This window comes from Delphinapterus leucas, chromosome 18 (genome assembly GCF_059928025.1).
Source record: "Delphinapterus leucas isolate spDelLeu-1000000601 "Yukka" chromosome 18, BTC_Dleu_Yukka2, whole genome shotgun sequence".
Lineage (NCBI taxonomy): Eukaryota > Metazoa > Chordata > Mammalia > Artiodactyla > Monodontidae > Delphinapterus > Delphinapterus leucas.
Window position 1 is genome coordinate 60,849,354 of NC_143146.1, and position 14,953 is coordinate 60,864,306.

The following is a 14,953-nucleotide window of genomic DNA, read 5'->3' on the forward strand; positions in this document are numbered from 1 at the left end:
CTAAGAGGTAAAAACCAGAAAATAAAACTCTCAAATACCAACCACTTGGTATATGTTTTAGAAGACATATTGGGAAGGGAGTGGGATGATTGCATTTAGGTTCATTTTTTGTTTTGTTTTGTTTTTAAGAAAAAGATGAAGAAACTAAAGCTTTTGAAGCACTTCTTTCCAACATTGTCAAACCGGTGGTAAGTATCTTATGTATTTTCTTGACATTATATTTAGTATATTCATATAGGATTTTGGTATATTCAGGCCTTGTTTAAAACTTAACTATATGTAAGGAATGTGAGGTCAGTAGTGGATCAGTACAGATCTGACATAAGGTGAGATAGTTTAGTTTAATCAGTGAAGCAGAATACTCAACCAAGAATTTTTAAACAAGGTTTTAATATATGCTCAATGACATTGGAAATGACTGGACCAAGCAAAGATCTAATAAGGAGTGTAGGTACAACTGATTATCATTTTTTTAAAAACCCATTTATATTATTTCCGAATTAAATATATCCAATTAACTCCATATACAAAAAGAGTTAAAATCAAACCATAGAAGAAAGTTAATATTCCCCAGTCCTTTTTTTGTGTAGATGTAATAGAAGAAATCAGAAAAGGGTATGACAGCAAAACTGGCTACATCTGCATATTTTTAGAATAGCCTAAATAAACGCTATCATTCTAATAGAAAAAATATTTCCATCAGATAAGAAAAAAGATTAAAGTGCTTGTACAAACTGAATTTTTAAAAAATTATTTATTTTTGGTGGCGTTGGGTCTTCGTTGCTGCACGCGGGCTTTCTCTAGGTGCAGCGAGTGGGGGCTACTCTTTGTTGTGGCGCGCGGGCTTCTCATTGCAGTGGCTTCTCTTGTTGCAGAGCACAGGCTCTAGGTGCGCGGGCTTCAGTAGTTGTGGCTCGTGGGCTCAGTAGTCATGGCGCACGAGCTCTAGAGTGCAGGCTCAGTAGTTGTGGCGCACAGGCTTAGTTGCTCCACAGCATGTGGGATCTTCCCGGACCAGGGCTCGAACAGCTTTTCTTCAAGAATGGTTTTGATCACTACCCAACAAAGACCACAAGCTTCCTCAAAAGTTAAAATATACTGTACATAATTCAACCACTTCTATTTTCATGTTTGCAACCACTTCTATTTTCATGTTTGCCTACTACCATTTAGTCTTTGTCAGTACTTACACGTATTTTTACATCGTCATGTCTATTTTCAGCTACTGTCTAGAAGTGGATTCAGAATGGAAGGATTGTGGGGACTTCCCTGGCAGTTCCGTGGTTAAGACTCCACACTTGCGCTGCAGGGAGTGTGCGTTTGATCCCTGGTTGGGGAACTAAAATCCTGCATGCCGTGTGGCATGGCCAAAAGATAAAACAATTTAATTTTTTAAAATAAAAAATGGAAGCATTGTGTAGCAAAAAAAGAACTGAATTATTCAGGCCCTAGTCACTAGTTGAGTGACCTCAGACAAGTCACTTAACCTTTCTGAATGTGTTTCATCTATGAAATGAAGATAGTTATGTCTGTTTTGCCTGCTTTAGAGCATAATTATAAGGATCAAGTGAGGTGGATATAAAAGGAAATTTTACTTCTAAAGTAGCATACAAATAGAAGACATATTTCAGATGATTTCTGTATCTGTATTTTTAACCCTCATTATTCACCTTTCTCTAGAACCACATTTCCTGAAGCATCCTAAAGAATACCCAAGTTTGTATGTTTTGCCAACAACTAGAACTTCATCTAGAAAACCAAATTCTTCATCATTTTTCCTAAACTATTTTCTCTTCTCCATTGTTCCTCTAAAATAAAAAAGGAATTGGATTAGATCCCTTTAGTTTTCTAATTTCAGTATTTCCATCAATGAACACTTATCCAGATTTCTCTGGCTCACAGTATCAGTATTATCTTAGATTTCTTCTTTACCTTTAATTCTCCCCATGCCAAACTGAATTGCAAGCTTTATCCTTTTTTTCGCTATAAATTTCTAGGATCTACTTTTTCCTGGACACACATGCACACACTCATCTTTACACAGGAATTTCACAGTACCTTAATGGCAGTCCACTTCTCTTTCTTCTTTACAACTGGTTACATCCTTCTGAAACCAGCACCAGAAAACAGCATTTTTAGGCATTTTTCAGACTACATTCATTCTCCTTGATCTCCCTCCAGTGTTTGACATTGTTGATCATTTCCTCGTTCTCCTATCAGTCATCCTTTTAATGGTCCACTATCTCTCTCTCTCTCCCTTAATCTATGGTTTTCATGAACATGAAATTACTAGGTAACTTTTAAAAATACACACTCACACATGTTCCAGCAGCTTACCCATTTCTTTTCTACCAAAATTATATCCCATCCCAAATCCTTTAAAATTCTGTTCAAAATTCACTTCTCATGAAGTTTTCCACAGCAACCCTAGTGTAATCTTTTGTGCCTTAACATTTATATGCAAGTAATAAAATATCTTTTTTAAAGAATGAGTTGGGACCAAGAGTTACTCTGTAAAAATGGATTGTCTAGAAAAGCTGAAATTAGCAGTGTGTCTAATTTTTTTTTTTTAAGCTATACTTGGTAAATTCAACATAGTATCCTGGAAAAGTCTATTTAGTTTAGTTAAAATTTTAATTGATAGTATTATACCAGTGTTAATTTCTTAGTTTTGACAGAAATACATCATTATATAAAATGTTAACATTAGAGGAAGCTGGGTAGAAAGTATACAGAACTCTGTATGTATACTATCTTCCCAACTTTTCTGTAAATCTAGATTTATTCCCCAAAAAAAGCCATTTTAAATATACTGTATTTGATTAATTAAGGTAAACAGATCATTTCACTCATTTTTATAGATGACACCTGGAACCTAAAAGGTTGAGAGTTTAGTATCACCAAGCAAATTAGTGACAAGACCAAGCAAATTAGTGACAAGTCTTCTGTCTCCCTGCTTAGTCTTTTCTCTATTGCCTATGCTTTTGATGATGTAATCAGTACCCACAAAGCCTAATAAGCTTTATAATGTAGATGCCAGTTAATGCTATTAACTTACCTACCTTCAGAATACTGTTCACTTCCCTGTTCTCACAGTTTTAACACAGTTATGATCATCCCATAAAATCAAGAAACTCTAAAGGGTACAGATATATGTATGTTAACAGTATGTTTGTTTAAAAAGGAAAGAAAACCTTACACAGTTACAGATTAATAGCCAGATGGACACTGGTTAAAACAAGGAATCACTTTTAAGTCCATTGTAAATGCAACATAGTACTGTACTAAGACTTTTTAAAGACAGCATGACAGTAAATATTACATTTCCTGTGACTCAGCAGAAGCAAAATAAATACAGTAACAGTCTTCTAAACTTATTCAAGCTTTGAGAGCTTTGAAAAGGAGAGAAAGTTATGCTTGTGTATAGATTGTTTATTCTGCCTAATTCAAGATAGGGGCTTCATCCTAGTGGTTAGTGGTTTTGTTTTGTTTCTGTTTGTTTTATTGTCTTTGACTAAGATAGTCATTAAATGTAGATAATTTTAAAGCAAGCTTTTACATTAATGTCTGGTTATTGATATAATCTGATACCTTTCTTACCAATCTTTAGTTTAAATCAAATCCCTAGACTTTTTTTTCCTCTTTATTAGACTTTTTTTATAAAAGTAATCCAAAATGTAAAAATGCTATTAAGACCTCCTGTTTTTCTCTCATATCTCTCTTCATCCCACCACACATACTCACAAAATCCCCAAAGGTAAGGATTAGTACATTTTTACAGTACATTTTCAGATATTTGTATGCGTTTTTTAATTTCTTTAACACAGCTGAAATCATAGCAAATATATTGCTTTGCAGCTTCCGTTTTTCCTCTATTACATAGCACCAGTATATTGAGGATCTCTTTAAATGTCAGCACGTACATGTCTACCTCATTTTTTGAACACCTGCATAGTAATATGTTAAGAAGCTATACCAATTTCCAGTTTCTTGCCACTATTAAGAGTGCTGCGACGAGTATTCTTAAGGGTGTATATTTATGTACTTATGTAAGTTTACGGAATATTATCATAAAAAAAAATTCCTGGAAGTAGAACTCCTGAATCAAAAAGTAAACACATTTACAATTTTTATAATGGTTCCCAAGTAGCTCTACATAGGGACTGTACCAATCTATACTCCTATCCTCATTTAAGAGACCACGCATTTCTCCAGACCCTCACCACACTAGATATTAATCCAGTATTTCATCCATTAATTAATTTTAATCTTCCCTAACCCAGTGGATGAAAAGTAGTATCTTGTTTTAATTTACATTTATTTAATTATGAATGTAGTTAGATATATTTTATATCTTTTTATTTTAAATATTATTCAGTTATATTTCTTCGGACAGTCCATGTCCTTTGCTCATTTTTCTGTTAAGGCTTTGGTCTTTTTCTTATTGTTAGACACTTTCTAAAGTGAGGAAATGGAACCCTTTCAAGCATGTTACAAGTGGGTTTTTTCTGCCCTTCTTTTGACTGTATATGATGTTTACACTAATAGTTTTAGACAGCCCCAAACGGTCTTTAAACCTTTGTTGAACCTATCTGCCCTTGCACAGCAAATTGTATCTCATCTACAAAAGGACAGATTTCTATTTGTGAGCCATTTTATGTAAGTAGTTAGATATATTTCATTTAATCTTGAAACCCCATTAGATTTTTTTTTACTGTTTGTTGTACACATTACAGTTGTTTCAAATATTATGTTTTTGCAGGCCTCAGACATCCAGGCAAGGACAGTAGTACTTACCTGGTCACCTCCTTCCAGCCTCATTAATGGCGAAACAGATGAGACTACTGTACCAGAGCTCTATGGTTATGAAATTCTGGTCTCAAGTACTGGAAAAGATGGGAAATATAAAAGTGTATATACGTAGGTATTTGTTATGTTTTACTCGCTGCCATTATATAAGTTAATGGTTTACCAAAAACAGCTTAAAACTAATTCTGTGCTATTTTCCCTCTTCATGCTTTTATTTTGACTCTATAAGTTGACCAGTGATAGTAATTTCAATGTAAATAGTCCAAATGCTGGCTGGTTCACATTTCTGTCTATACTCCCTTGGAATAATCACTTTCATTGCCCACATTCAGCTTTTTTATTTTTCAGTAGGCTCCCTAATAGATATTTCACTATTCACGTATTCCTGAGACATAAATATAAATTGTAGTATGTAGAAGCCAGGACCTGAAATGGAGAACTCTTATATTGTGAACTCATGCAATGTGATATTGCTCCTCTAGGGAGTTGGATTTAATTCTTATATGTACAAGCTCATATCCCATTGTAAAATGAATTTAGTACCATTGTTCCTCATTTGTGTGTTGGTATGTTAATAATCATAGTTTGAAAAAATCATAGTTCTCTTTTCTTGGTTCTAAAGCGTATTATATACCAAGAAGCCTTAGAAAGTATCAGTGGCTAAAATTGTGACATTTATGATTGATGGTTGTAAAATAAATTATTTTTCTCTTCTTATTCATATAGAAATTGCTTATTCTGATGAAAAAGAGTAAAGTCGATTCCTAGTTAAAATTTCACCACCAGGAAGATTGTAAAGGAGGTGGTTAGCCATTTGAATGATCATTATTAACACACAACACTGGATACATCAGCCTTCTTGGTATCTTTTTTCAAAAAAATAGCTAGTGTGGGGAAGAAAGGAAAGAGAAACTGCTCCAGTGACTGTCATCTAGCAACATAAGGTTATAAAAATGTCCTATCTCCTTCTCTCTTTTGAGACTTCCTTGTGTTTATTCTATTTCTTTTTCTTAAAAGAGACAAAACCTACCTAAGAGGTAAACAGAGGGTAAAGGAGCATCAACGTAAAGGTTTCTTTTTGTGTTAATGGCTGTTCTAGTTTGATATGGCTGTTTTCTAAGAGGAAGGATTTATCTCCATTTGCAGCCTGACCAGAGAGCACAAGAGGGACATTAGTCAACCTTAGTCACCTTTTTTTACCCTGCACCAATTAAGGTCTCTTTCTGAGGCTGCTACTACAACTGCCTGATTCATTAAGGTGTACTTCTATCAGTGAGACATGTTTCCTTTCTCATACGATTCACTGGCTTTGATTTGAGAAACAGGATAGCTGTGGAAGGAAAGTGGGAGGGAGGTGGGAGGTTGGAGGAAGAAATCCATAAAGTGGAAAGGAGAGAAACTTAACTGAAGGAAATGAAACAGAGAACAGTGATTTAAAAGAAAAGGAAGAGAAAACAGGCTAGTTTGTTGGCTACATACCGAAATAATAGTTGTATCAAATGATTATTTAAGAAAATATGTGCCATTTGAAAATTTAATAGTGGCCATAAAAAATGCTTTACCTTAAATTATGATTCAGTTTTTTTTAATCTACTCATTAAACTGTAACATTTTAAATAAAGTTCCGTGTTATATTTTAAATAAAATCCAGTAGTGGCAGACTCCTTGTAGAAATTTGGTAGGTTTGATTTCAGTAGTACATGTGTTATTTAGCATTTTAATTATATACCAGTGGATTTTCAAATAATTGAAAATGGTTCTGTTTCTTCAGTAAGCTAAGTATATTCCCTAACTCCACGGGGGGGGGAAAAAGAGTCTGGCTTACACAATTGATTTGCTTAGCATACCTTTTTGTTTTAAAGTGGTATTCAGCTACATGCTTAAGTTCAGCATATATCTTAATTACACAAATTGCATATTAGTGCAATCTGAATGTGGTTACAGTTGGAAAAGTAAGAAGCAGTATAATTTCATAAAGTACCACAAACTGTAGTGTACATAATACATATCCTCTGGAATGCTTTATCAGACAACGAAATGTTGCCTTTTTTTTCCCCAGAGGAGAAGAAACCAGTGTCACTTTAAATGATCTCAAACCAGCTACAGATTACCATGCAAAGTAAGGAATTCCTATATGTTGCTTTTATATGATATAGCATAGGGTTTGTTTTTAATGATTTCCTTAAAAGTCTAGAATATAATTTAAATATTAATTTTGGATTAAAAACATGGGTTTTGTGGACTTTGATTTTTCTTGTGGTATAATTATCAACACTTTCCAAAAAAAACAAAAACATTTAACTCAAATGTTATATTGAAGTGGTAAATCACCCTGTTTGTAGGACCTAGGGATTAGAATGAATATACAGATAATATGTATAATATAGCTGTAATATCTAATTCAGCACTGGAAAACTGTCCCAGCTTTTGAAACTTTTACAAAACAGAATCATAAATAATATTTGCTACTTACGTATTTTTACTCCATCCTATTTTGTACAAGTTTGGGATATTAAAACTCTGAGAATTTCATAACATTTAATTAGGATAACTTAGATACTACTGTTTTGTTCTGCACAGTTCTTCTTTTATAATTTACCGAAATTATTTTATAGACTCTAGGGTCTCCCCAGCTGGGACTCAGTATAACGATTTAGTCAGTCACCTCTTTTTAAAAAGAACACTTGTAGTTGGGATTATTCCTATTAAACTATTAAATTAAGTCTTCAATTATACATCCTATGGATAAACCCAAAGTATCATCCAACCTAATATTTTTCAAACTGTGGATTGCAACCATTATTGAATCATGAAATTAATTTTGTGGGTTATATTCAGAATTTTTAAAGTTAAATATCAAATGGAATAGAAAGTATCAGTATATTACCCTAGTTAAGGATATTGTTTCAGGGTACTTGTGCATGTGTGTGTGTGTGTGTGTGTGTGTATAAATGCATATCTCAGAGACACAGTCACAGTTTAAAATGTATTCTTACTTTCGGCAGTCAGAAAAATATGAAAGCCCCTGGCCTATTCTATTTTTCTTTTTTTTAAGGGTCACCCTTTATTTCTGATATGCGTATTTTCTCAATAGAACATTTAGAGGGCATCTTACTGACTTGCCCGTACTTAAAGGTGATGCTGTAGAATGGTAGGATACAGTGATTCTATCTGCAGGTTAAAACAATTTATTCTATCACCTTAGAGTCCAGGCAGAATACAATTCTATAAAGGGAACTCCTTCCGAAGCTGAAACCTTTACCACCTTGAGCTGTGAACCTGACACACCTAATCCACCAAGGATAGCCAATCGGACCAAAAATTCACTCACTTTGCAATGGAAGGTAAGAATATTCTCTAGAGTATTTCCAACTGGACATTTGTTTTCCTTTTTTTTCTTCTGTAGTATTAAACTTCATTTGTTTTTGGAGACAAAAAGGTTTAAGCTAAATTGCTCTTGCTCTTCACATGTATTAAATAGGCATTTGTTCCTTATAAAATAACACTCTTATTAGTGTTATTAACACTCATCAGTTTTTCTTACTATAATGTTAAGTATAGCAGAAAAGATTGATTTATAATTAGCAGCCCTTATACTGAATTTGTGATGACACTGCAATGTGTAATTCTCAGGCTCATTACTACTTTCTATAATACTCTGTAATGACACCTTTATATCCTGAATTTTATCCTAAAATGAGATTCATAATAACTAGACTCATAGTTTTTAAAATATTAATGTCTTAAAGGAGGAATAAAATTATCTTTAATAGAATAATATATTTTTTGATATATAAATATTTGTGCCCAGCTACACAAGAAGATGTAATGGAAAGACACTAGATAGAATTGGTAATTCACACACCACAGAGATCATTGTCATTGGTGACATGATTTTCTGAAATGATACCTAGGTCTTGGTAAATTTTTGAATAAAATTAAGTACAAGCTTTCCCAGCTTGCATAGTAGTTGCATTTGGGGGAATACAGTAACTGTTAAAACTATACCGCAAATACCTTGTAAAATGGAATTAGGGTCTAGGCAGTAATAATTATAAACAGATATTTCACCTGTATGGATGTCCAGGAGCACATTCAGAAGTCCTAGAGGAAAAGAACAATTTTTCATTGTACTGAAATGAAGGTGAAATTCTTTAGTTTTAGAGTGATTAAATACTGGGGGAAAAAATGACCAAAAAAGCTGAAATTTTCACCATTGAAAATTAACAGATTGGTGAATTAGCAGTCTTAGGCGGTTGACACGTGGAGTCTAGAAGCAGAGATCCAGACAGTATGCCCTCTTGGAGTTCCTTTCAGAACACTAGTTCTTTCACTTTTTAGTGTATTACACAATATCACTTTCAGATTGTAAGTTGAGTTTTAATGAAAATGACAGGATCTATCCCAGGAGCTTAAAGCTGATAAAACCTTCTGATAAAAGCCAGTTTATTTATTTTTTTTTTTAAAGGATTATAGGGCTTCCCTGCTGACTCAGTGGTTAAGAATCCGCCTGCCAGTGCAGGGGACATGGGTTCGAGCCCTAGTCTGGGAAGATCCTACATGCCGCGGAGCAACTAAGCCCGTGCGCCGCAAGTACTGAGCCTATGCTCTAGAGCTCACAAGCCGCAACTACTGAAGCCTGCACGCCTAGAGGCTGTGCTCTGCAACAAGAGAAGCCACTGCAGTGAGAAGCCCGTGCACGGCAACGAAGAGTAGACCCCGCTCGCCGCAGCTAGAGAAAGCCCACACAGCAACAAAGACCCAACACAGCCAAAAATAATAAATTTTTTTTTTAAAATTACAAAAGTTAAGAGATCTTGATAAAAGAGATTGTTCAGTGTTCATGAAAATTTGAGTAGCCTCTTGATTTGTTTTATTTTCTTGAAGTTAAAAGGATTATAGGATACACATGTATTTCTGTATTCTCTGTGCACATTTTTCCAGGGCTAAATCCCAGAGAACATCTGCAACACACAATAGATGCCTTAGATTGGATCGTCACAATATCTTTTATAAAAGTACTAATTTGTACTCATTTTGTTGTTTTTTTTTTTTGGTGTTTGTTTTAGGCACCTAGTGACAATGGTTCTAAAATCCAAAGTTTTATTTTAGAATGGGATGAGGTAAGTACATTTAAACTTTTTAAATTAGGCTAAAATGTATGCATATCCTCAGGCAGAAATACCTTTTTGTTTATGAGTCAGCTGATGGTGTTCTTAGAAACCATTACTGACCAGACTTCCCAGTGTTCTAATTGTTTTCAACTAAACCACCATCAAAGCTATCACTTCGTTAATTAACTTGATGGAATATTTTCTTTCACATCAGCCTTAAAGGCAAGCATGTTCATTTACTGTGACTGCTTTAACAAATTACCACAAACTGAGTTGCTTAAAACAACACTTTTATTCTCTTATAATTCTCGAAACCAGAAATCCAAAATAGCTTTCACTGGGCCAAAATCAAGGTGTCACCACAGCCGTGCTTACTCCAGGGACTCTAGAGCAGAACGCATTTCCTTGCCTTTTCCAGCTCTGGAGGCTGTGCTCATTACTTGGTTCATGGCCACATCAGATTGCCTTTTCTCCCCCTGCTGCCATTATCACATTCTTCTGTCTTCAAGTCCTTCTCTGCTTCCCTCTTAAAAAGGACACTTGTAATTCCATTTAGGACCCACCCAGATAATCCAGGATAATCTCTCCACATCTCAAGAGCCTTACCTTAACCACATTTGTACAGTTCCTGCTACCATGTGAGGTAACATTCACAGGTTCCAGGGATTAGGACCTGGATAACTTCGGGGGCTGTTATTCAGCCTACCACAGCAAACATACTGGGCTTTATTGTTTAGTACTTTGTTTTACTGTCATTTATATATATCATGTTCTCTTTTGCCCTGCTGCTTCACTGCAGCTAAGAGGAGGGGCCAGAGGGAGTAGAAGAAATTCCACTGATAATTTGGGAATTCAAATTGAGGCACAACCCAAGTAAGTTTTATTCCAGAAGGTCTAAGAGAATTCAGAATTAGGAAGTCTATTGCTGTATCATAGTAACTGAGAAGAAAAACCGTATCATCTTAATAAATTATGACAGATATTTGATAAAATTTATCACCCATCTCATTTAAAACTCAAAACAAGTTAGGAATAGAAAGGTAATTCCTTATTTGATACTTTTGTATTAAGTGCAGTACTATTACTAAACAATAAAAGCGCTTCTAGTCAAAGCAAATACAAGTCAAAGTTTCCAGTTTTCCCCAGCTTTATTTGACATTATTCAGGAAGTTATAGCTAATACAGTATGATTTGGAATCAAAACAAGAGGTAGAGCTATGGTGGCTGGGCTGGGGGAGCAAGATTATCATTTTTTAGAGATGACATGATTTTCTATTTAGATAACTTGACAGAATCAACTATAAACACTATTAAAACTAACATTAGAGTTCAATGTAATGGGATTTTTCTCTCTGTTTATACTCTTTCAGTATTAAATCTAAGCAGTAGTAGTGCCAAAATCTTTAAGGAAGTTTAGCAGCTATCTAGGTGGTTTGGGGATGGGTAGGGACCTTTTCTTGAAACTGTTTGCATAGAACTTTTCATAGGTTGAGGAAAGCTGCCAGTTATGCATATCAAAGATCAACCTATTTCCACCGCTACCAGTCCCCCCATAGAGATTGTGGGATCCATACCTGGAAAGAGTTTTTTACTAAAAGCCAGAGGTTAAGCATCAGCTATGAAACAGGGTGCTTAGTTCAAGAAGCTATACAGAGATGCCTGCTCTTCAGTTTTTGAATTCTGCGTTAATGAACAGTGAGTATCATATAAAAGATGTGTTATCCTAGACTTCTCTTGAGATTCATGACATGCATGTAACAAAGATGATTTTTAATGTACACTAGCTAATATGTTACTATCAATTAGGAATTAATGTGGATTTCTTCTTACAATAATGTACAATGATATATAATAACTGTTTCTCTTAGGGAAAAGGAAATGGAGAATTTTGTCAGTGTTACACGGGCTTACAGAAGCAATTTAAAATTACTAAACTGTCACCAGCAATGGGTTGTAAATTTAGACTATCAGCCAAAAATGACTATGGTCCAAGGTAAGATACATTTTAATGTAGATATTTTAGACTATTCATTTGTATAAATTATTCACAGTCCAAATTTTCCACTAAAAATTCTGCCTTAGTTATCACTTCGTTGATATAGTTAAGATGTGTTACTAACCTAGCAAAGCTATGAGAGAATTTGTTAATTACATAAACTGCAGTTTTAAAACAATACTAATTCACTTTTAGGTATCTGACCTGGTTACCATAAAGATATTACCAAATCCAAGATATTATTGGATTATAATTAGTTATCAAAATTATCATTTGCCCCAAAAATGTCACTTATCAAAATGAGTTCTTTGGCTATAAAAAATAACTATTTTTCATTCCTTCTTAAAAACCATTTGCTTCAACAGTGGTTTTAGTGAAGAAGTCTTATATTACACCTCAGGCTGTGCCCCTTCTATGCCAGCAAGTCCTATATTAATTAAAGCTGGGGTTACTTGGTTATCCTTACAATGGAGTAAACCCTCAGGAACACCATCAGATGAAGGAACTTCTTATATTTTAGAGATGGAGGAAGAAGCTTCAGTAAGTATGTATTTTAAATATGGTATTTAAAGCATTTCAGTGTGAAATTAATCCTGATACAGTAAATATTGCCACAATAGTTAGATCGTTTCCCAGATGCTTTGAAACCTTGGTTGGTTACTGTTTGGGAGGGACTGGAAGTGAGGGACAACTCAGCCTTTTGTTTTCTTGATGTGTTGGAGGAGGTTTTGGTTTTTATGTGTGTTTGGATACATTTTATGCCTGGGAACAACACAGACTACACTTTAAGTATATATGTTTTGGGGAAAATAAAGAGAGGGAAGGATCACCACAGCCTTAGACTAAGCAACTCTAAAAGATAAGAAAAGAGAATGTCTCCCTTCTCCAACTGTGTTCATGCATTGCTTCTCCAAGTGCCACAGAAACTTTGAAGAGCCTCACATGAGACTATATAGTGCAGCCTGAATCTAGTTACCAGTGTCTCATCTCCTGTAAGCTAGACCTGAGCTAAACAAGAGTTAGGCTGTCTTCTCCTAGTTATATATAGTTTCATAGCTTTTCAGAGTTACTTTGAAGCAATATGAGTCAAAACTGGCTTGGTCCATAGACAACTAATGAGAACATACTGTATAGCACAGGGAACTCTATTTAATGCACTGTGGTGACCTAAATGGGAAGGAAATCCAAAAAAGAGGGGATATATGTATATGTATAGCTAACACAACGTTGTATAGCAACTATACTCCAATAAAAATTAATTAAAAAAAAATAGCTTGGTCCATTCTAGGTGTATACCCAGAAGAATTGAAAATACATGTTTGTACAAAACTTTGTACACCAATGTTCACAGCAGCATTAATCATAATAGCCAAAAAATGGGAATAACCGAAATGTCCATCAACTGATGAATGGATAAACAAAGTGTAATATATCCGTGCAGTAGAATACCATTCAGCCACATAAGGGAATGGAGTACTGACATATGCCACAACATGAATGAGCCTTGAAAACATTATGCTAAATAAAGAACCCAGTCACAGAAAACTGCATATTGTGTGATTCCATTTCTATGGGTATAGGCAAATCCATAGAGATAGAAAGTATATTGGTGTATAAGAAAAGAGAGAAAGTGACTGCTAACCAGAAAGTAAAGTACAGGCTTTATTCTGGAACTAGGAATTAAACAGTGGTTTCACAAGCTTGTGACTATACTATAAACCATTGAACTTTATACTTTAAAAATGTATATCTCAGTCTTTTTAATTTTTAAAAATAACATTGGGAAAGTATAAGCATTGTCCCTGGGGCTATAAATAATGCCAAACTAAATAATGCCAAACATAAGTGACATCACAACCTGCCAGCACAACCAACTATTCATCTATTCACCTAAACACAGTTATGTGTTCAGGGAAAGTTAAATATGTTAAATAGTTATGGTTTTGTTTAGCTCTTGCAACATCTGTCTGGGAAATTCCTGTTAGTTCTAGGGATAAGCTTACTGATGGTGATGTTACCATTGTCTCTCATTTTCCCTCAACACAAAGATCTTCTCTTGGCTACTGTATTTACTGAGAATAAGTGGTCTTCCCTATCCTCCTACAAATGTTCAGTAGCATTTCTGGATCTGTCTACTCAAGATAGAAGCATCAAGGTGAAGATTACCCTCAACCAAGCATTAATCACATTGCATGTAACAGAAGATGAAGAGGACCTGAGTCTTTTCACATATTCCTTACTCCTCATATTTCTGCTGTTAGACCTCTAATGAAGACTTATTTTCCCTTTCCAGGGATATGGTTTTAAGCCTAAATATGATGGAGAAGACCTTGCTTACACAGTGAAAAATCTCAGACGTAGTACAAAGTATAAATTTAAGGTAAGCTTTGAAAGCCCTTGAAAGATTTGCTTGTTGTTCTTATTGTTCCTGTTTTAAAGGCAGGTACATGCCTCACTCCTGTGGGGTTTTTTGGGTTTTTTTGCGGTACGCGGGCCTCTCACTGTCGTGGCCTCTCCCGTTGCGGAGCACAGGCTCCGGACGCGCAGGCTCAGCGGCCATGGCTCACGGGCCCAGCCGCTCCGCGGCATGTGGGATCCTCCCGGGCCGGGGCACGAACCCACGTCCCTTGCATCGGCAGGCGGACTCCCAACAACTGCGCCACCAGGGAAGCCCCCTGTGGTTTTAAATCTTAAATATTTTGGCCTTTTCAAATGAGCTTTAATAAGTTTTACTTTCTTACTATATAATAATGATTCTGAAACTTGATGTATTTAAATTCAAAACAGTCTCGATGTTTTACAGGAGTCTTATTTGCAAAACGTGAACAAAACATCTTTTGAAATGTGGATGTCAAAAAAAAAATGTGGATGTCATTGAACATAGTCAGAATGTGCTTTTTTGGCAGGTATATCAGAAAAAAGTAATGATATTTTAATGCTCTATCTAGTGGTGCAGTTTCAATTGTCCAGTCACTAGTAGTTACTTGATGAAGGTGATATCTACCATGTTTCTTCACTGTAAAGTTGTTCTTTT

At 35.0% G+C, this 14,953-nt stretch overlaps 1 protein-coding gene across 3 annotated transcripts in view; it reads left to right on the forward strand.

Annotated features, from left to right (window-relative positions):
* FNDC3A (fibronectin type III domain containing 3A) overlaps nucleotides 1-14,953 on the forward strand; it is a 156,428-nt gene that overhangs the window by 108,767 nt on the left and 32,708 nt on the right. For all 3 annotated transcript variants that reach the window (XR_016388700.1, XM_022574821.3, XM_022574824.2), the window contains 8 exons: nucleotides 130-188; nucleotides 4,763-4,920; nucleotides 6,869-6,928; nucleotides 8,015-8,153; nucleotides 9,879-9,932; nucleotides 11,792-11,916; nucleotides 12,285-12,459; nucleotides 14,213-14,299. Coding sequence is in view for 2 of the 3 variants with exons in the window: in XM_022574821.3 (XP_022430529.2) it covers nucleotides 130-188; nucleotides 4,763-4,920; nucleotides 6,869-6,928; nucleotides 8,015-8,153; nucleotides 9,879-9,932; nucleotides 11,792-11,916; nucleotides 12,285-12,459; nucleotides 14,213-14,299 (857 nt within the window). In the remaining variant the exon portion in view is untranslated. The remainder of the gene's footprint in view (nucleotides 1-129; nucleotides 189-4,762; nucleotides 4,921-6,868; nucleotides 6,929-8,014; nucleotides 8,154-9,878; nucleotides 9,933-11,791; nucleotides 11,917-12,284; nucleotides 12,460-14,212; nucleotides 14,300-14,953) is intronic.